Source organism: Amphiura filiformis, chromosome 5 (genome assembly GCF_039555335.1).
Source record: "Amphiura filiformis chromosome 5, Afil_fr2py, whole genome shotgun sequence".
Lineage (NCBI taxonomy): Eukaryota > Metazoa > Echinodermata > Ophiuroidea > Amphilepidida > Amphiuridae > Amphiura > Amphiura filiformis.
Genome location: NC_092632.1, coordinates 60,841,091 through 60,864,279, shown reverse-complemented (window position 1 = coordinate 60,864,279; position 23,189 = coordinate 60,841,091). Strand labels below are relative to the sequence as shown.

Here is a 23,189-nt window from a genome sequence, read left to right as displayed (position 1 = left end):
ACATAAAATTTTTGTGGAAAATGATATATGCACCTTAAAAAGTGTATCAGCTTACTAAGATGGACGTTTGGATAAAAAAAAAAGTAAATCATAATATTTTTCTGTGACCTATTTTTACCTATGACCTCTTGGAATTCATAAGTAGGCCTAAAATGCAGGTTTTTAATCATTTTGGTCATTTTGGGCAAAAATGGACCCTTTTTAACCACCATCACAAACCGGTTTTGAAACTTAGGCAATGATGGTATTGCCAGATTATATGACAATTAATTTACCCACAGGCTTACCCGTAATTTTTGAGTTCGTCAAACATGCGTGCATATGTTTGAAAACGTAGCCATGTAAAATTAATGATACGCACAATAATATAAACTTCAAACTCCCATGGGGGCATCAATATTGACATTTGCATTATTTGACACCCTTATTGAATTTCTCTCCTAAATTAAGACATCCGTTCTGATACCACCAATTTGACTTCTACTTTTACGTTGATACAGGACAGGCTGTTGAAGATATACTTGTCCAGGGTGGAAAGGTAACATCACATGTGTTCACATCGAAACAACCGTGCAGACAATATTTACCATGTTTACAATGCAAATAATAATCCAACTGGTGAAGAAGCTAGTGGGTCATGATAGGCTGTTGCAATTAAAACACTCCCTATTTTCCCGATTTCCCCTTGTTTCTAACACAATCCTCAAGATAATTTTCTATCTGTATGTGTATTGTGTAGGCCTATATCAAAAATTGCCATTCCAAAAGTATCATGGTATGATCATTGGTTGGAAGGGAGAGCAGTTTCATATCCCCGCCAAGACCCCGGCGCGGATTTGGGGGAGGGGCAGTGGGCCCGGCCCCCTCATTCCGGCCGCCCCCCCCTTCCAAAAAAAAAGGAGAGAAGAGAAGAGAAAGGGGAAGGGGAAAAAGAGAAGAGAAAAGGGAGGAAAGGCGATTATTTTAGGTATTGCTTGAAGGCGGGTCCTCGTCCTAAAAGCATGTGAAAATTACTGCGGGCCCGCCAATATGCAGGGCCCGAGTGGGACGGGAGGGCCACTCCATTTCGTACATTTTTCTCTATTTTTTCTCAAATCCCCCTCTGACTGCCCTGGATCCGCCACTGCCAAGGCCACATCATTTCACATTTCAGGTGGGATAGACCTAAGGGGGGCAGCTATGGCCAGCTATGGCTGCCATTGAGGTGTAGGAATGCATGAAATTGGATTTATCTACAATATAGCCTCGATTCTTTGTTAGCCTTGTGTGCCATGTGTCGCTACAAATTGTGTACATGTAGTCTACGAAAGCCTGTTGAGTCAGGTTTAAAACTCATCATTCTCATAATAGATTACACAAAATATCTGATATATTTACAGGCTAGATCACACAAATCATGTCTGGAAAATGTACTTAAACTATTGCTATGATGTCTATTCATTACTGAAGATTATTTTCTACGAATGAACACTTGACACGTTTCTATGCAAGAATCCACAGTTTTAGAGCGTATTGTTAGTATAAAGCAATGGTTTAAATCAGCGAATACACTTGAAACTGTTATTCCTTGATACGAGTTCACTCGGCTATGCCTTGTGGATTCGTAATCAAGAATCAGCAGTTTCGTGTATTTTCATTAACAGGATTATCATAAAGCCTAAAATATTGTTTGATTGGCATAACATTTTAAGCTATTAGGAGAATTCAAAGAGATGCCAGTTTACAAGGAAACGGCCTTTTACGCCCATTTTTTGCTAATTTTACTGGGAAATTAGCTCTATTTCACAGATATTTGCTTTAAAATGAGCATAAATGGTCGTTGCCATGGAAACTGCATACTTGTTGAATTCTCTCAATAGCCTAAAATTAAAGAAGCCCTATCTATATAAATAAAAGGAAGTCGCTAAATCTTGTGCGCGAATAGACTCAGAGATGATTTCACTTTCAGCTCTGATTTAGTGGTACATTGATCGGGTACATATTGCCATTAAACCATCTGAGGTTCATTTTTGCAAAAATTGATGGTAACTAAGAGAATAACATAAAAAACTGTCGTGTTGCTATGCAAAATCGATCGCAGTGGCATTGTGGGTAATAAGGACAGTGTGAACCGCGTAACAATATTTCCATTAAAAAACCGTACGAAGAGCAACATTGCCCTGTTTTCTGCCAACTGCGAGGTGGCCAAGAAATGATTCAGGCTATCTAGATGCACAACATCGCGTACTTTAAGAATGATCTTACGAGCTTTTCGCCCCTACGCTGAGCTACGCACCCCATTTTCCGCCACTGCACCGAAGTTGGCAGCCAAGAGATTAAGGCTACGTCGCGTGAATTTTATTATTTATTCTAGGCCTATGAATCGTCGTTTAGTTTTACAGCCAAATTCATACGGGAGATTGAAGAATATACGGGGAACGCATTGCACTTTATTTGGTTGAAAACTGTCAAGACCAAGAATTGGCCTCAAAATCAGTGAAAATTTGGTTTAAACCACACAAAGAAGTATGTCTATGGTTAAAACCGGGTTTTTTCCCGGGATTTTTTGTTGTCAAAACTCAGTGGTAGCGCGTACAGAATTAACTGGCAGCAGCGCTTGGCATTAGTACGTCCGGCGTACTCCATGGGCGTGCTGAGCAATGTGACGCGCTTGCGTCTGGGGTGCATAATATGCACAGACCAACTTTCCGTGCCAGAGAAATAGAAAAGAAAAGAAAGGAAGACAAAACTGAAAAGGTAGGCCTATGGATGGGTCGGGTTGTGGATTATATGCGAATTAAATAGATAAAATTCAAACGTGAAATCACAAGCTAAGCAGGAAATATGAAAAATCATGTAGAAAAAAGCCAAAACTAAAAGGAGAAATGTAAAAAATGGTAGATTTATAAAATAATGCATGGGAACGGGCTCAATAAGTGAATAACATGGAAGCGGAAATCACAAGCTAAGCAGCATGGGAACAAAATAGACCTATGCAAAAGAAACTGAAGAGAAAGAAAGGAGCTAAATGAATTTTAAAAAAAGAAGAAGAAAAAAAAGAAGAAGACAAAAAAGGTACGGGTAGGTCTATTATACGGGTTATGGTTACAGTAACTAAATGAAACGGGAGCGAACTAAAGAGGGAAAGAAAGAAACTAATCAGGAAAATTAAGGGGAAAAAAGAAGTTAAAATTAGTAACTAATCAGGAAAAATAAGAAAAATTAATAACAACTGAAGGAAGCGGAAATCACAAGCTAAGCAGCTAATAAAATGAAGCTATAAAGGGAAACGATAAGAAAGGATAGATTTAGAAAATAATGGGAATGGGGTTAGGCCTAGATAGATAAATAACATGGAAACGGAAAATCACAAGCTAAATAGCATTTTGTTTTAATGGAAACAAACTAGGCCCGTGCAGAAGAAACTGAAAAGAAAATGGAAATGCAAGAAGGGACAGGTTTAGAAAAATAAAATTTACCTTTCAATGATTCTACCTTTTCAGTAATTCCTCCTGTTTTAGTGATCGCTCCCATTTACTCATCTAGCGGGGACCCGCGCGAAGCGCGGGTATCCCGCTAGTTTATCAATAAAGTTAAGTGTAATTTAAAACTTTTGTAATGCAAAAATTGCTAAAATGGTAAAAGGTCCATTTTTACCCAAAATGAACAATATCATTGAAAACCGCATTTTAGGCCTACTTATGAATTACAAGAGGTCATAGGTCAAAATCATAGGTCACTTTTTTGATTTAACATCCATCTTAATAAACTGATACACTTTCCAAGATGCATATGTCATATTTCAAAAAAATGTCCATGTAAAAACTATTTTGGGTCAAAACTAGGCTTTAGCCTATAGTATCCTCAAGGTCGCCTAAGCCTAAGGCTTACTAAGCCACCTGTCGAGAAACTTGCCCATGTGTCTGAACATGTATTGTATCAGATGATGTTTAAATGCACATTATATTCAACTGACATTGATAGTATAAACTTAACCGAATACATAATATTGTAAAATGCACAAATTGGAAATTTGGATTAATGAAGTAAGATTTTCTGGCAATACCGGTTTTTGCAGGACAGGACTTGTCCCCAGTCTCAAAGTGTTGCTTCCGTTGCAGTGTGTGTCTAATCATGTGTGCAAGTGTGCAAATATTTCAATTAAGTTGGTGGTATTAAAGGTTACATGAGTAAACATGTAGAAAAATGCATTATTTCGAAAAATGCATTTTTTGAAAATATCAAACTTTATGGCAACACTGGCTTTACAGGTCAAATAGCCCCAGAGATTTTTTACAAAATATGAAAGGGGCAATGTCTGCTCAAGTACCATCAAAGAGGAAATAATTCTGGGTGCTCAAGCAAAATTAGTTTTTAGACTTCAAAGATAGGGTAAAAATTGCATTTTTACAAAAGTGCTTAATTGGCAATGTTGCCCAGCCCTAAAATTGCACATGGAGAAATATTATTGAAATATTTTTTGCATCTGGGGAAAGCACAAAGATAATACTTTATGGTGGTAAGGTTGCTTTTTAATGTGACCTCAAATTTAAAGTCAGGAGCAATTCAGAAAAGTACATATTTTCCTTATTTTCACCCCAAAATAAGCAAAAATCACGAAAATCATAAAAACTGCCGTTGCTATGGCAACAAGCTCCGGAGGAATTTTTGATGTGACTTTTTGTAACCTACTACCAAAGCCCTTTCACCTCAGGCAATAAAAATTTTTTGACCGTTAGCAGGCACATGTGGTTTTTACCCAGAATTGCAATTAAAACGTTTTTATACCCTTTATTTAACCCGACATTTAAACGTTTTCTGTAAAACATTTTTTTTTGCTGAGCAGTAGATTAACAAAAAATGATTTTTAAGGTTATGAAAACGTTTTATACTCTTAATATACCCTTTATATAACCCGACATTTAAACGCTTTCTGACAAACCTTTTATAACCTTTTTATGAATGATGTCGAAAATGTTTTTGTGTTTGCTGGGACTGATCCAACAAAAAACTTTTCCCCAATATGTTTCCACGCCCTCTTTAGGATGTAATATCGAAACAGTGCTTAAAATATCTGTGGCAAAAATTGCCTGCCCCTCCCCAATTTTGGCTTGCCAACAAATCTGTGCCCCTCCTTTGGCTTTCCAAAACATCTTCCCTCCTCCCTTTTGCCCCCTCCTCTACAATTCACCACCGGGTACACAATTATTCATTGCACCACCCCTAAAGGCAACTGACAATCAAACACACAAACAAACATTGCATTTTATGTATATTATGTTTATTTTTACCAGTTATTAAAACAAACTAAATGTTAGAATTGCAGATTCATACATGTACGTAGTGGTAATAAAACGAGAATAATTTAACACCACTTGTTTAGGGACCGTTCACAAACACTTGGCAGGGGGGCCTGATGCAAACAAAATCATCACGAAAAGTTTGCGCCCCCCTTTTTCAGATCTCAAAAAATTCAGGCCCCCCCCCTTTTTTTGACATGAAAATTATGGGTCAACCCAATAGAAAAGCATATCTACTGAATTTTCCCGAAAATTTTCAGAGCCCTCCCCTTAGGAGGGTCAAAACTTTAATGGCCCCCTTTTGCATCAGGCCCCTCTAACAAGTGTTTGTGAACGGTCCCTTATTTAAACGCTTACGGGTATGGGAGCCCTTTCGATGCGATGTTGTCGTTGTTTCATAAAAACGTTTTTAAAATGTTATATGAAAATACAACAACAATTTTAAAATGTTGTCAAAATGTCATTTTAAAATATATTTTTTAAAAAGTTTACAAAATGTTTTGTCAATGGGTTATATGCAGGTCATGTAAACAGTTTTAAAATGTTATATGAAAACACAACAACAATTTTAAAATGTTGTCAAAACGTCATTGTAAAATATTTTTTGCAAACAATTTACCAAACTTTTCGTCAACACTTAAATAACATTATGTTAGAATACGTTGCAGTAAGTGTTTTGCAAGTAATAAAAAGCGTTTCATACCCTTTATGAATATTTATATAACCTGACATTTAAACGTTTTCTGACAACCTTCAATACGTTTGCCAATATTGTCGAAAACGTTTGTGCTTGATGAACATTGATTTTATAGGAAATGAATTAAGGAAGCCCCTGGTCATTTATATTTCCATATGTATTTCCCCTTCCAGAAAAAAATCCCATGCACATGTGGGAAAATAAAACTCATTACAATGAGGATAGATATTTAACCCATACTTTACATGTGCGTGAGTGCAGGCTTTATTTTTCTCAATATTCGAGCACAAACACGCTAAGCGCAGACACCGCTCCGACTCTCCTTAACAGACTGTGTTATATTTGGATTTGAAGGAATCCGGAAAATTTTAGTTCTTGAGGGCCTAGGGGAAATCTTGACTTGGTTTTATTTATTTGTACCGATGTCAAATTTATAAATGGAAAACCTTGGGCATCACATGTGGGGAATTAAAAAAAGATGCCAGGGTTAACATTTTCTGCACCTCCACCCCACCCCGCACACACACTTCGTTTAGCGTCAGACCAGCAACATATAAAATTGAATTATGCTAAAATGCATGGGGAAAACTAAACAAATCAAAGCTTAAAAAATATACATTGAAACCTAAGAATTTTAAAACAGCCTCCATTTGTTTTCATTAGTCCAATTAAGTGATGCAGATACATCCAGGAACTGAGGCTTGCATGATAATGGTTCCATTATAGGCCCTCAACAAATCAACTACTAACTTCCAAACTTTATGGTTTGGATTTTGGAATAGCCATGGCATCATTGATCAATGAAAATACCGTAAAATATGAAACAAGACCAATGCCATTGCCTTGAGGAACACCACCATAAAGTAAGGCCAATCTGAATGTATATTTTAGTTTTACTCGACTCTTTTCATTGGCACTGGTATTATCCCTGGAATGACTGCCAAATTGTTTGTCTGAAGTACATTAATATTTCTAAAAAATGAAAATAATCTGACGAGCTGGCCTGGCCAAGTGGCCAACAAAAAAAAAAAAAGTTTAATGGTGGGTTCCTTATTGGAAGGGGACACACCACTCGACTCAGTGTGGATTCTTCATGACTTGATCTTCAATGGCAACTATGTCGTAAGTCAGGTCCATTGACCATTACAATGCACTATGGTATGATATCGAACCGCCAGTAGGAGATTTCAAGTAGTGTGAGCTGAAATGGTGAAGTGGGGGAGGGGTGCAGAGAATATCCAGGCCATATCATCCATCTGTAGTATTAACTTGTTGCTGTAGGCCAGTTCAGGTACAGGTGCCATTTTGTATCTGTTAATAAATGAAAGAATTTAAGAAATATTGTGATACTTGCAATATTACAACAGTAAACTAATATAAATGTCAGACACCCTTATTATATTTGCCTTCACAGCTCTTGCAACACAGGGCTATTTTATGGGTTGTTAGGATGTTAAAACTAAATCTGGATGTAAAAATTAAACAATGCTCTAGAACATTTTTTTTCTCAACAGTGTTTGAGGAAAAGTATTACAAATTCTAAAATATTTTGAAAAAGCTAAAAAAAAATCTGACAAATCCCAGAAATTGAGGAGGGGACAAGAACCAAAACATTAATTTTATACGGCCTTAAAGACAAGATATTCGGAGATTGTGAGTTTTAATGTTTGTACAAATAATTAATGTAGGCCCTATTTTACATTTGACTTAGGCCTAAAAATTGTTTGATTGGCATAACCCCACCTTCCCTAACAGCAAAAAATAAATTAAAGAAAAAAAAAAAACCAATCAAACAGTTTTTAGGCCTTACAGTGACTCTACAACATAGTACATATAGGCCTATAGTACGAAAAATCGTTTTGGCATGTCATGTGGATTATAATAATGTTTTTACTTTTTAGTGGAATCTGTTATTTCATGTTATATTATGGTTGTACCACATGACATCATAAAATCAAAATATGAATAATTTATATGCCTTTAAATTATCAAATAAAGTTGTAGGCCTACATTTATTTACTACAAACCGTACCTTTCTCCTGTTGGTACAAAAAATGGTACTCTATTTGTTCTCTCAGTAGGCCCTATGTGGTCCCATTCCCTCCACATCTGAAGAACATGGTTAGGTTTACCAGTTCACTTCAAGTCACGTCAATAACCTAGTTGGTGAAAAGAAAAGAAACACGATTTGAATAATTATTTTTTCAACCAAGCCGCGCCGATAACATCTTTTCAAAATTACTGGTTACAAAATACCCGGTAGTCTTTAAAAATCTAAGATGGCCTAAGCCTACTCAGAATACTCTACCTTATATTATGTTTTCCCTTCATTTTATAGCATGTCATTTGGCATAAAATAGCAGGCCTAAGCCTCCCTCTATTTTAATATAAACTACTTGAAGTAGGGTATAAAAGACAGAGCTCAACCTGTGCTAACCTGGTCACCCCTTGGCCTAGGCTTCTGCATAGCATTAATATTTAAATTTGGGCACGATAAAAGGGTCCAGATGAAGCCATTAGCCCATCCAGTGTAGCCTGACTGCATAGACCTAGCCTAGGCTGCCGCTGTCTCTGGTCCAGACTCCAAGTCCAGACTTGCATTTATTGTCACTGCCACTGTCATGACTGTGCCAGGCCTATTCACCGTGAAGCCAAAAATATGTCATTGACGTAGCAGTTGTCATGGATGTAGCCTGTCATGCGGTCTTAGGTCCTATTCAAGATTTTCACGGTTGCATATATCGTATAAATATTACCGGTAATTATTAAATCATGCCCGACACTAGACCCTATTCCATGATATGATTCGACATGATAAAATCCCGGGGATGACGGGCTTGTATTGTAGTAACGTTCTCCGAACTGCGGTGCCCTTTGGCTTTAGGGCATGCATACATTGAATGCATGGATCGCACCAACCCTCATGGCGGTTAATTCATATTTTATGTTTTAAATCAGCATACAATCCTCATTGCACCAGTGTCCTACATATCTTTCTTTGACAGGCCTCGGCATAATCATGCATGGCATGCTAGGCCATGTAGGCTAGGGCCCTGGCCATGCAAGTGTTAAAACTGTACTTACCGAACATTTGTGACATCAGAAGTTCAGGTTTTATACTGGAATGCATTCCTGAGGCAGAAAGGCAGGATTCCTTATCAAGACAGTGCTACGGAGTATGTAATCCACGTGAATATGAACATGAACATTTTCGTGTACACTTGCACTAGTTGCAGTCATGACATTGACAGCCCAATACGAAAATTGTGTGCGTTGTTTACGGTGATTTGGCATCCTTTCCTTTCAAAGATCTCGTACCATTTAAGAGTCACTGAGGACACAATATGGTCCATGTTCACAAATCTTTATATGTACGAAGTTTTAAGTCATAAACATTGAGAATTGTTGAGTTTTTTTGGATTTATTAGCTGAGATTTCAAGTAAGCGACTGACAAACAAAATGGCGTCTTTTCACACCGCTCATCGCCGCTCTCATCGCCGTCGCGCGAACTCAGTACGCGCATCGTCGACCCGATCATCGCTGGGCGATGGAGCAGCACAACGGTATCGCTGGGTGTTTGTGTTCATCGCCAGCGACGTCGGCAGACGTCTGCCGATGCACACCGATTTACTATGAACCCACCATCAGTGTTCATAAGTGTCAAGAAATCTCAAATTTGGTCGTGGACGAATGTGTCTCCCCTTATTCTGGCCTTAAACCTGTTTTATAGTTTTGTCTTGTAATTGTGATCTCTTTTAATTACCTTTGTAGACATAGAAGACAGCTCAGATTATGAGCTTGCTACTTCATCAGAGCCCACTGACGATAGTGCCACATTAACAGAAGAAATGAGCTCAGATGATGATGATACACTGGTAGGAGAGGATGAAGACATGCGTAAAGAAGAGGAGAGGGAGGAAGAGGACGAAATTGAAATTATGAGGGATTTCCCAGGTAAACGGATACAATCAGTTTTATATTCAGAGAATGCTTAGAATTTTCTGCAGCTATTTTAAAAACCTATTTAGTGATTTGCTTATCCTGAGGATCATAAAAATCATCAAAATTGTCATAGATGTGCTAACATAGCCTGCTAGTGGTTAAGCTGAAGGCTGTTTATTAAAGACAAAAGTAAGACATTTTACATGAATCTGTAATTTCTATACATAAGTAGAGAAATTAGCTACATATGTGACATGATCTGGTCCATGGGAGCCAAAGAAAGCATTTTTAAATTGAGTTGCTGTAATTATTACATTATACGTACAATAGGCTATCATTCACTGAAAACACCAAAGGTCTAGTATACTTGGTTCTAAAGTTATGAAGTTTTTGATGTCTCTTTTCTTATGTATTTTATCAGTTTCAAATATGCCGCCTTTAGCCCCCATGAACCAGATCGTGTCACATATATGTCAATGAGGCTTTGTCAATACTCCTGTTTTTCTCAATTTTTGTGAAATTTTTCAAAGTAAAATACCTAATGACAATTTTGTTTACACCTTCATTGGGATTACTGAATAGGCCTTTAATTATTTGAAGGGGGATGCATTGATAATAACTGGTAAAATCCCTGGTAAAATCAGAAATTAAAGTTAGTAAAATATGATGCTTGGCCAATCATAGTTACATCAAGGACACTGGAGATGATCGTCTGTTACAGAATGAAAATGTTTTACAGCAACTCTTGTCTCTTAAAGACCCATTCAGTGATCCCAGCGCAAGTGTAAAAAAGTTAAAATTGTTTATAAATCGCTTAAAAGTGAAGGATAAGTCATTCAAATTGTCATTTGGTATTTTTGAAATGACAAATTTGGCAAAAAACAGAGAAACCAGCAGTACTGACAAAGTTGAAGCCCCATTCAAATACATGTAGCTAATTAAGATACTGTCAGTATCTAAATTACAGATTTGTGTAAAATGACTTATTTTGTCTTAAATACACGGTTTTCGGTTGAACCACTCGCAGGCTATGTTAGCACATCTATGACAATGACAAAGGTGCCAAAATCTGAATTTTGATGATTTTTACGATCATCCGGATGAGCAAATCACTGATCACAAACAAGTATTCAAGAAGATCTTTGGATTCTGTTACAAATGCACAATTTTTAATTATTTCAAAGTTTTCCTGAGCTTTTGATCCTAGCGGGATCTTTAAAAAAAGGAAAGTAAAGGAGACGATCCTGTATAAACAGTGATCGGAGTGCCCATCTCTCTTTCATTGGCGATTGGGCCAGACTCCTCCATGTAATGTTGCTATAGGGGTATCGCTGCACCTCCTCCACAGCGAGTCTGTTACCTTTCCAGCATTTAAGAATGCCGGTACACATTTAAACACCTGGGTGGAGAGGAGTAATCGAGATAAAGTGCCTTACTCAAGGGCACAACATGATGGCGTCGCCGGGGCTCAAACCCGCAACTTTCCGATTATGAGTCAGTGCCCGTTCCGCTAGGCCACCGTGCTCCTTTATCAAAGGCAAATATTAATTAGAATACTATGTTCAATGTTGGATGTTAGATTCAATGTTGGATTAAGTGAATATCACAACTACAGCAATATTTAATTCACAGATAACAACCAATTGAAGATAAGGGGCAAGCAAATGAACCTGACACCCAAACGTATAACTCACAAGTATCCTGACCCCGTGAAAATTCCTTTGGAACGGCTGTCATTGGTAAGTACTCTTTGTGTAGATTATTCATCTAGTCGTGCCTGTGCTGTGTACATGAAGCTTCCTGTACAGATAAAAAGTTTCACACAGGTGTTTCATACAGCAAAAGTTTTCTTCATTCAGATGACGGTATTCTTTTACCGCTGCACACCATGTCGAGATATCGGGTCTGGTATCTCGCAATTTAGGGTTGATTCAGACACAAAATGGAATCGAATATAACGCTTGATCTTGAATTTAAGATTAGGCTGTCCAAAGTTGGGTTGGGTCAGTTGTCAAGAAAAGTTTTTCTTATATCTTTTTTTTTTTTCAGGTACCAAAAGTAAATGAAGTACCGTAATCATCTGATAGTCTCACATTCAAGTAAAGTCCCACCCAATTTTTCGATCAAGTCCAACCATGAATGATCCTAGCATTTAACCATAGGTCCAGGGACACTCCAAATGCGAAAAAACAAAACAAAAAACCCTTTTTTCAACAAAAAAAGTTTTACTGTCAGGACTGCCGAAATAGTCGGTCGGACGAGGACAAGCAAACAACTTTTTTTGGCCTATTCGAAAGTCATTTGAGGTCAGCTTGTAAAATTGGCTGATGGAACAAAAAAGTCTCATATCTGTGAACGACTTATCTTGGACCACCGTCCCTATTATTTTTTAATTAATTTGCAACCATCTGACTTAATCAGGCATCTGATTGATGATGGTGTGTCATCAGAAGAGGTGGTCATTCTAGATAAGAAGGAGAGGTGGTTCAAGAGAGGAGGTAGGGAATAGATATGGGAGAGAGTGAAACAGCCTGCCATAACAAGAAAGGGGGCCTCCACCCTTCCAATTGTCACTCGCATGGGACCCGTCATCTGATATCACATCATCATCAATCAGATGTGTAATGAAGTTCGATGATATCGGACACAATGTTGCAAAGTGAGTTGCAAATTACAGTTCCTGCTTGGATTCATTTAAAAATAAATAATTGACATTACAAACAAGTGAGGAGAGCATTGTAGGAAATCACTGAACTGAACATGTGACATTTTTGGGACGTAAAAAGAAACAACAAGGGATGGATTCATAGACTGTGCATCAAATAATAAAGAATAAACTGTCCTTATAGTGTTATTGTGAGAATGGGATAGGGGGAGTGTAAGTCAGCCACTCTGAAGGTGTGTGTTACACCAAGTATCTCTTTACCTTATGATGCCACACAACTTAGAGTACTATCCAGGGGCAAACAATTATTTTTATATACAGAAGAAAGTGTACAATGTTTGAACATAATTTCACCAAAAATATTATGTTTAGAGAATAAAGGTATTGTTTTTAACCGCATCTATCGTCTCATATAACACGGGCGACATCATTATTTTAAGTAAAATTTGCCTTGTTGTTTTACGCCAAAAATAATGATGTTGCCTGTGTTATATGAGACGATAGATTCACGACAACGACTAAAAACAATACCTTTATTCTCATTCTTAAACACTTCAATTCAAATAAAAGTATTACAAATTTTACAAATTAAATCCTACATTTTGCAAGGAATTATACCTAGGGCTTAAAATCGATCAGTCCTGTTGTTGTTATGCGTCTCCGATTGGTTCAAATAGCGAGTACGTGTATCACGTTGATGCACACACGCTAACCCATGTGATATCGTGTCATATCACACGGGTAAGAACCAATAAGATTGCAGGAACAGTGTTTAAGAATAACCTTTTGTATTACATTGATTACTTTTTTCCTCAGAGTAACAGTCTATCAAGTGGCAAGAAACAAGTTTCCTTTCTACTCAGCAGTAAAGAAAACCTTCCTGATTGTAGTATAAGGAAAGAACCTCTTCAGCTGCCCACAAAACCAAGTATCTTAAAACAGGTAAGAGTAATTGATGGAGTAATCAGGCTATTCCATCTACAAAACCCCTGTGGAAGATTTAAGAAGCATCTTCCACAGAGGGTGTATGTTTTTCAGATGGAATTGGCGAGGGCTAATTATGTTGAAACCCACACTCCCCTTGTAAATGGCTTTACCTATATCTTCCACTACTGGAGTGAGTATTTGGGGAAGTTCCCCAATCGTTTATTCTATTTGAAACCTATACTCCCTCTGTGGAAGACTTCATCCATATCTTCCACGGGTGAGTGTAGATTTCAAGTGGAATAGCCCATTTAATTCATTTGGAGCCTTTCATCTCAATATTTTCCCTGTTCCACATCATTATGTTTCACTACCTGAAGAGAATTGATCAAAAATTGAATTCCCTCCTGAGATTCGTATCAGTAAATGAGCTGACCAGATCACAAGGATGTCGTTATAGCTAGAGGCAGTATATAATAAAAATGGGTCAATGAGTTACATATAAACATGATAAATGACCTGTGAGTTTTGCCTGAGGCAATTTGTGGCTAAATGTTGATCCCTCCTTACAAGAGTTATTACCGTCGATTTGGTTGAAAAAGGAGGTGAGACATAATCAAATCTCTCCAGGTAACAAAACGTAATGATCTTTTTCATGTTTGACACACACAAAAACATTTCTTCTGTTCTCCATGTGTTATATAATGGCTGTTATTGCAACATTTGCCGTATTAATTTTGTATGGATGAAATCTTTCCTTGCATGTGTAAATCTACAGGATTTTCATAACACATTGAGCAGATTGACCTCATTAACAATCAGCTGACTGCCACAATGTAGGCGCTGGGATGAAATTGCAATTTTCTTTTGTGTTTGCTCATTTGTGTGGATCAAAATGAAAAGGGCACATGAAAGTTGGGGGGAAATTTTTTTTCTGGAAATAATTTAATAATGCTTAACCCTAACCCACCTGAATACTACAAAATACTACTTGATATATGCGCTGTTCGTGCATGCATCCCACGTGGTGTGATGACGCAATCGCCCTAAGTGATATATAGGCACGGTTTCGCTGGCCAGCGAAGCCCAAGACCCATGGCAAAGTGTCGCCGACCGAGTGCTTGGCATGCGAGGGGTCTCGGGTTCGAATCCCACCCAGAGCAAACAACTTCTTTCCTTCTTTTCTCTCTTTACTCTTTCCTTCTTTCCCTTCCCGTCGCCGAAAAGCCCTTAGGGGGTTAGGGTTAAAGGTGGGTATCCTGATTGACAACCTCATTCCCCCACTTTACCCCATCAAAATAACATACTGAAATTAGGCATTCCAAATCGGTATATTTCCAGAGAAATCATCCAAAAACTGTTGAATTAGTCTCAAATGTGGTATACCACATTTGAGACTAATTCAACAGTCTTTTGATGATATCTTCTGAAATACACCGATTTGGAACTCGGAAAAATAGAATCTCTCATTTGATATCAATTTATTACATGATCATAATGATTATCATTAATAAAAACACTGTAGACTACCAGTATCACACTGCATAAATGTCAGTAATTCCATAAGGAATTAATCACATTTACAAGAAACATTTATGTGTTCTTTTTGCATTAATGTGTGAATGGGACAACATTTTATGTTATACCTAAGTTTTAAGAATTCTATTTTCCAAGTATATCAGGTCACCTTCCTTTTTTATTTTATAGAGTAAGAGTGAGAGCAGAGATATTTCCTTTTCTAAATCTATGGTAGCATGTGATCGGAAACTGAATAGAATGAGTAGCACACCAACCAGAGGAGGCAAGAAAGACAAGATGATGCAGCTTTCAGTAAGTCATACATGTTATGTGCTCTCATTTTATTATAGAACTTTCATTGTGAGTGACACTCATATGAAATAAACTGCAATTCCGGTCATAAGTAGTTGGAACATAGACTGCTGCCCTCATTCGTCAATCTTCTGGCTTGACGACTGAGAAAACTACGTGGAAAAAAAGTGGCAGACTTTTGCAACCAGATTCTGGTTGCACATGAATATTAAGCAGGTTGCAAACTTTCACTGAGAATGCGCAGTTGTGTCCAAGACCGAGTTTGTTGTTTTAGAACTTCAGAGCGTGATATTGTCACAACGGCGCGCGAGTACACACGACGCGGTACACGGCGCCGCTAGTCAGTCGCGCTATATGCGCATTAACCAAAGTCGCAACTGTAAGATAATCAGTCGTCACTACGAAGCATAACACAGTACATGCTCAGCGTAGACGGCTGGTGGAATAAGTCTAGTTGGAACACTTGTGTCAAAGTAGGACTGTTTGAAACCAATATTTCTGTTATACAACTACCAACATTGATCAATGGAATGGGGGGAGGCATATTTGAAGTACCTATGTTAAAGTGTTCCAACAATTATGACCTGGATTGTGGGTACATGCTATCTGATATTTATCAGCGCTCATTTATTTCTGACCGAGTTGTCAAAATTGTTTTTTGAAAGTTGTCTCCAAAATCACTTTTTCATATGAAAAATTGCCAGAAATATTTATTCAAGGCATCACTTCTGGCTTAACATCCAAACAGTCTGTGGAAAATGTCAGCATGTCCGTCCAGGCAAATTTGTTGGCAGACAACATGTCTGGCCAGAAAGGAAAGGCACCATTTGTAAAGATTCCCAACACTGGTATAGACGAATCCAATGAGCCAAGTCATGGTCAGGATTTGGTCGGCCATTATTGGGACCCCGCATGCACCAAACAGGTGTTGTGAGTATCCAATTGGGTGGATTAAACCCGCTTAAAATTCGTTGTTAGATTCTTTTGTGTTGTAAACTGTCATCATTCTTTTGTCTACGTGTAACACGGGTGATAGAATGCAGTTTAAAATACCCTTCAAGGCCACATCATTTCACATTTTAGGTGAGATAGCTGGGTTCCCGTCATGGCTATGGCTACCATTGAGGTGTAGGAATGTGTGAAATTGGATTCGTCTATATGTGGATCATCTCCTTATTATTACTGTTTTTCAGTTTGATGTGTCAGCTGTACATCTGCCATCTTATGACATCACTGACTTGGTAGTAGAAAGTGTAAAGGAGAATAAACAACCTCTTCAGATTTCTGAAGTGTTACCACCAGTGGAAATTAAGGTTAGTATCTTTGTGGAAATGTTTCTTTGTAGAATAAAATTGATTTTTTTTTGGGGGGATGATTTATAATAACATTTTAAATTATCACATACTCTTTTGTGGTGTATGCTTAGTTCAAATCCCTCATTGTAATTCAATTCCATGCTCTCTTACCTGTCTTGTCACTTGCAGAATTAAAGCCATATTGTAACAGAAGTGTAATTTCTTTTCACAAAATGTCCCTGGACCAAAACAAGTATATTTAAAGCACTGTACTTTAAATATGCTTTCTAAAGAACATTCCAATGTGCGACATTTGGAACGACGATAAAGTACCTTTAAAGTACAAATAAAGCACAATGACGAGAAAAGTACATTTAAAGTATGCTGAAATGAGCACATTTAAAGTACTGTACTTTATACCAAACAAGCATATTTAAAGTACTGTGCTTTAATTATAATTTATACCAAAACAAGTATATTTAAAGCACTGTGCTTTAAATGTGCTTTCTAAACAACATTCCAATGTGCGACATTTGGAATGACAATAAAGTACCTTTGAAGTACAAATAAAGCACAATGACGAGAAAAGTACATTTAAAGCATACTGAAAAAAGCACATTTAAAGTACTGTACTTTAATTGTACTTTATACCAAACAAGCATATTTAAAGTACTGTGCTTTAATTATACTTTATACCAAAACAAGTATATTTAAAGTATATACAACAGACCTCTAACAAGGCATGTGCCTTTCATGTTTTAAAAAAAACACCACACAAACAAACAAACAAACAAACTTATATTTTTGGGTCACACATACATAGACCAATTTCAGTGTCCCCCACCTCCCTGAAACGTGATAAATATAACGAGGTTCCATACCATATACCAGTAAGTTTATAAGTATAAGATAACCACATTTATGGAGCTTATCAAAGTATTGGTAACACAATTATGTTCACAAGCATACATTACCAGTAACTATCTCCTGTAATCAAGCCTGTATTTGTAAGTCCATTAAGTGCTTCATTTTATATAATATGAACAGTTTTATACATCCATTGCAATATACAACCTTAGCACAAGATGGCCGTCGGTATTTTTCAAATCTAGAAGAATGTAGTCATGTGACTTGTATGTAAACATCACATGACCATGATGACCACATTAAAGTACATTTAAAGTACACTGAAAAGCACATTTTAAGTACTCTTACATTGCTGACAATACCACAGGGGAAACCCAATCCAGGTAAAGTATACATAAAGTACTGATAAAGTATATTTAAAGTACACACTGATGTTCAAAATTTGGTTAAGTCCAAAATAAGCACAATTAAAGTATACTCACGTATAATTAAAGTCCTATAAAGCACATTTAAAGTACCTTTAAAGTACACAGTTTTTCAAGGATATGAAAAATAAGCACATTTAAAGTACACTTTATATGTACTAATTACCCAGAAAGTACAGTTAAAGTACCCAGAAAGTACAGATAAAGTACATTTCTAATGTGCTTTATTTGCATGGTCCAGGGAATTGCTGCGTGAACAATTTTTGGAGTTTGGACCCCATAAAATTTTACTGCATGGACCCCATATTTTGACAAAATTTCAAATTAATTTAAGCTTAAAGGCAAACCCTGGATCAGTGATTTTTTGGATACTTCATCCCAACAATTTACCATACACTCATGATAACTGGCAGCAGCCAATCTCATTTGTGTCAAGAGTTTAAAATCCTAAATTACAATGTATACCATACCAACAAATACAAACTTTCATTCTACTGAATTCTATTTTTATGTAGGAATCTAATCTGGGTGTTGAGATGAAGTCAACTAGTGCTCATCCAAACAACACAATTGACACTACGATAATAGAATGTCAACCGCCACCTGCTGTGACTACAACTCAACCAATACAACCAGACATAGCTACAACTCAACCATCCAGGACTACAACCAAATCACCCATTTCAACTCGGCTACCTAAGACTACCATCCAACTACAGGCTACACAACCACTGGAGTCTAACACCAAAGTATCTAAAGCTACAATCCAACCACTCATAACTACAGTTCAGCCAGCTATAACTACATCTTTTCTTATCAATGATGCAGTTGGACTAGAGGACATTCCTATTCCAAACGACACAAACGATATGATAGAGGGACCATTGTTAGATTCAGTTGAGACTTCATCTCATGCAACTCCAAGGTCGCAACTGAAGAGGAGTAGTCCAGAGAGTCATGTGCCGTTTACACCATCCAAGAGAAAATATCGCATGAAAGGCCCATCGCATGTGACTGAGGCAGTAAGTAAAATAATAAAGTGCCAATGGATCATATTTAGCATTGAGTGGCAACATGATGGACCTTATAGACACATGGCACAAAATTGATGGGGGGGAGGGTAATAGAATAGGGTTAAGCCTGGTCTTACGACCTTGTTAGCCTTGAGGCTAGACAAGCCAATTGCTAAGCCACCAATCAAGAAACTTGCCCTATATGCCCATCATCACTTCTTGAATCTTTTCCCTCTTTGGCAAATAAAGTGCTTCTATCTGGCTCCCTACTTTGAAATGAAGCGTTATTTTTGTCTTCACTTTTGTTAGTTGTCATACTTAAATATGTAGAAGCCAATTTAATAGCAGTGTTTTCCTCTGTTCCTTTCTCCCCTGTATGTGCTTTGTATAGAAAACACTGCTGGTTGGCCTCAATTGTATAGGCTATATCTTGCCCTTAAAAATATGTTGTGCTGCTTAAAAGGGCATTTTGCAATCCATAGCATCATCCCCCCACTTTTCTCAAAAAAAGTTGAGATTTTTATATCACGGGAAACCTCTGGCTACAAAATGTTTATGTACAAAATATTTCTTGCAGATTAATTCGTTTAGCAAAGATGTGGAGAAATTTGAATTTCCAGAACAAAATTACAACACATTGTCTATGGAGCAGGGTAACACACATAATCGTGCATAACTCGCAAACGCAAAATCGGAATCAACTCAAATCTTGGGAATAAGCTTTTTTTGTGGATATCTAATGAAAAGTGTCATAAAAAGAGGATGCTAGGGTCACAAAATACTCCTTTAATGAAGAATAAAGAAGGCTACCTGAAAAACTAAGATCAATTTTCTAGCCAGTTACTGAGAGCAAACATGTTAAAACCTACAAAAGCTTACAAATGTGCATAGTATGTTCAAAACAAAATAATATATCAATATTTGTGAAATGGTAACAGCAGTGTTACTGGACATTTTTTTATTGTGACCATAATATTGCAGATACCTCATACCCAATCTAGTGGAGAACATCTTCAAAGAAAACGCTTGGAGTATGAAGACAGGGGAGTAGGGCCGCCTGAATGCTGCATCACCAAGTTAGATCACAGCACCTGCAGTTATGATGGGGTACGAGTAGTACGCTATGTATCAGATCATAAGATGACCAGCACGCAACTACAACAAATGCCTTCAGGTTAGTATACACCAGGCACAAAAAGAAACTTGTCAGTTATATTCATCCTTGCTGTTCAACAACCTGATAATTTTGGATTATTCTGAAATATACATTTTGTTAATTGGACACCCTGTCGTGAAAAACGAACAAGAATTGACCAAGATATGCTCCTCCAAAGCCTCAAACCCAAAAAAGAAAAGTTGCATTTTCAACGGTTTTCAATGGGAACGCATCGTTGTATTGCACACAAGCACCACGGGCCAATCAATAATGCACACAGTGTAACAGGCACAATTGAATCGTTAAAATTGCAACATTTCATTTTGGGGTTTGAGAGTTTGGAGGCGCATAGCTTGATCAATTCTTGCTCAATGTTCACGAACAGGGTGTCAAATGAGAAAGAAAAGTCCAATTAACAAAATGTATATTTCAGAATAATCCAAAATTATCAAGTTATTGAACAGCAAGGATGAATATAACTGACGAGTTCTTTTGTGCCTGGTGTATAAGGAAACAACATGATGATTATCAAAAAAGTGGTATATACTCTGCAATGGATGTCCTTATATATTTGGAAGTTTAAAAAGAATAAGATGAACCAAAAGTCCTGAAATTTCTTAACTGGTTATCTTGTGTAAGGTTTTGAGATGATCCTTCAAGATATAAATATTCATTTCAGTAGATAGGACATATGGCCAAAAGAGCCCTATTTCACAGTTTTGTTGGAAAGATGTTTCAAATGGACAAATTATGTATCAAAATGTTCAGTGAGGTCTGCAAAATCATGTCTTCTATGTTGTCACATTTGTAACCTGTGCACTATTCCTTTCCATGGTAACAATCAAACTTTAACAACTAAAAGACCTGGGCACATATCTTTTGAAGTTGTTTTCAGATATACACAAAATGTTTTCAAATTTTTGATTTCAAGTAAAAATTTAGCCATGTGCTCAGGCAAAAGAAGTCAGCTATTGCAAATATTACCATACACCAATAACAGGATGATATGTCACCCTGTTTTGAGTTATATGATGATACAGGGGATAGATAGAATTATATTTAATTTCAGTCAGAAAAGCCAAATACAGAAACCTGTAATAGACATGCCAAAAATATTCATATTGTGTTTGTCTCACCTTTTTCTATTCAGTGTTATGTTGTTAGAGAGAAAGTGAGAGTTAGAGAGAGAAGGGGTGGGGGTGAGCCGGTGAGAGAGATACAGAAAAGTGTCATTGAAAGGAAATCACATTAGGTTACACTGCCTGAACAGAGTTGATCATGTCTCACCCCCTTTTTCAACCAATTCGACGGTAATAACTCTTATAGTGAGGGATCAACATTTAACCACAAATTGCCTCAGGTAAAACTCACTTCCTGGGAACTAAATACCACACAAGATCATTTTTATGTAACTCTTTGACCCATTTGTGTCATATACTGCCTCTAGCTGTAATGACAGCCTAGTGATCTGGTCAACTCACTGACAGATACCAACCTCAGGAGGGAATTCAATTTGTGATCAATTCTCTTCAGGTAGTGAAACCTAATGAACATATGTATCTCTTAGTATGAAACATTTCAATTCATTTCAATTTAGAACAAACATGGAATAAGCAGACTTTGTGATTTACTATGTGTTGTTTTGTTGTCTTGCAGATGTGTTGGAAGTGCTGTATGCTTGAAGGAATAATTGCAGAAATAATTGGTGAAACACACCTACTTCCTCTTTTTTTAATCGGTAATGTGACTTGATCTCCTTGAGTGATCAACTCCATATTAAAAGGAATACCGTAAAACCTTGTCTACAAGCATATAGAGTGCTTCTGATGAAAGCTAAATTAATCCAGGTGCCATTATGGAGTTTGAGCAAATAAATTACAGATCCAAGCATATACAAACAAGTATTATTATAAGACCAGTCTTTTGTATCAGCATATTTACGCATGTATCGTATTAATTTAACTTTCATCAAAAACACTATATGCTTGTAGACAAGGTTTTACGGTATGGGTATCATTGCTGTTCTGTTCAAATCTTGTATTATCTTGTATTACGATTGTTGAGTTTCTTGGGGAAAGCTGCCACATCTTATTATTCCAATGATTAAAGCCATATTGTAACATTTCCGAAAAATAGATTTGTATTTCTTTCCCGGCTGCTCGCGAGTAACATTTGATGATTTTACATGCATGATAGCTTGCATGTAACGAGCTACTTTCGAAAGAAAGGCCTGTGTGAACATGACTTGTAAGTAACTCGAAAGTATGCATGATACCAGTGAAGGACACACTTACTTGTGAGTTGAATTACAAGCAAATCACATGTGAACACACTTGCAAGTTCTGTAAGTTTATTGTTGGGTCGCATTATGTTTTGTTACCTGGAGAGATCATGTCTCACCTCCTTTTTCAACCAAATCGAGGTAATAACTCTTGTAGTGAGGGATCAACATTTAACCACAAATTGCCTCAAGCAAAACTCACTTCCTGGGAACCAAATACCACACAAGGTCATTTTTATGTAACTCATTGACCCATTTGTATTATATACTGCCTCTAGCTATAATGACATCCTCGTGATCTGGTCAACTCATTGACAGACGAACCTCAGGAAGGAATTCAATTTTCGATCAATTCTCTCCAGGTAGTGAAACATATAATGGAAAGTAATTTACTATCAAAAGCAGGCTACCGTCTAAACACATATTGTGTAAAACCTACTGGCTGGGATGTATTGGGTAGATATTTTATGGGGAGGCTATTTGTTTTTCATTATTTAAGGACATAGCACACACACACACAAACATTTTAAGAGGATTGTGAACACAAAATGTATCAAATCAGAGTTAAAATCTATCTTATTCCTTTTCACAAAATCTAGAATAGTCATGCAGATTTTATAACACTTTCAATGTTGCATAATTGATCCCATAGGAAGAACCTTAAAGTGAATTTCCTAATTGTTCAGAATCATGTGCTGTGCATCGAGCATATACAAACATGATCTTAGAAATGATAAACAGTCACACCGGTTGGCTGATCAACAAAAATGATCACTCTCCGGGATGGTGATCATCAGACCTCTGAGTAATTAGG

The 23,189-nt window shown here is 37.1% G+C and overlaps 1 protein-coding gene across 1 annotated transcript in view; it reads left to right on the top strand.

Annotated features, from left to right (window-relative positions):
* Positions 1 to 22,674, top strand: part of LOC140153485 (uncharacterized) — a 44,557-nt gene extending 21,883 nt beyond the window's left edge. Inside the window, exons 8-15 of the mRNA XM_072176247.1 lie at positions 9,749 to 9,931; positions 11,552 to 11,658; positions 13,401 to 13,526; positions 15,216 to 15,338; positions 16,532 to 16,651; positions 18,441 to 18,947; positions 19,920 to 20,112; positions 21,751 to 22,674. Coding sequence (XP_072032348.1) covers positions 9,749 to 9,931; positions 11,552 to 11,658; positions 13,401 to 13,526; positions 15,216 to 15,338; positions 16,532 to 16,651; positions 18,441 to 18,947; positions 19,920 to 20,112; positions 21,751 to 21,776 — 1,385 coding nt within the window. The 3' untranslated portion in view covers positions 21,777 to 22,674. The remainder of the gene's footprint in view (positions 1 to 9,748; positions 9,932 to 11,551; positions 11,659 to 13,400; positions 13,527 to 15,215; positions 15,339 to 16,531; positions 16,652 to 18,440; positions 18,948 to 19,919; positions 20,113 to 21,750) is intronic.
* Positions 22,675 to 23,189: the final 515 nt, after the last annotated feature.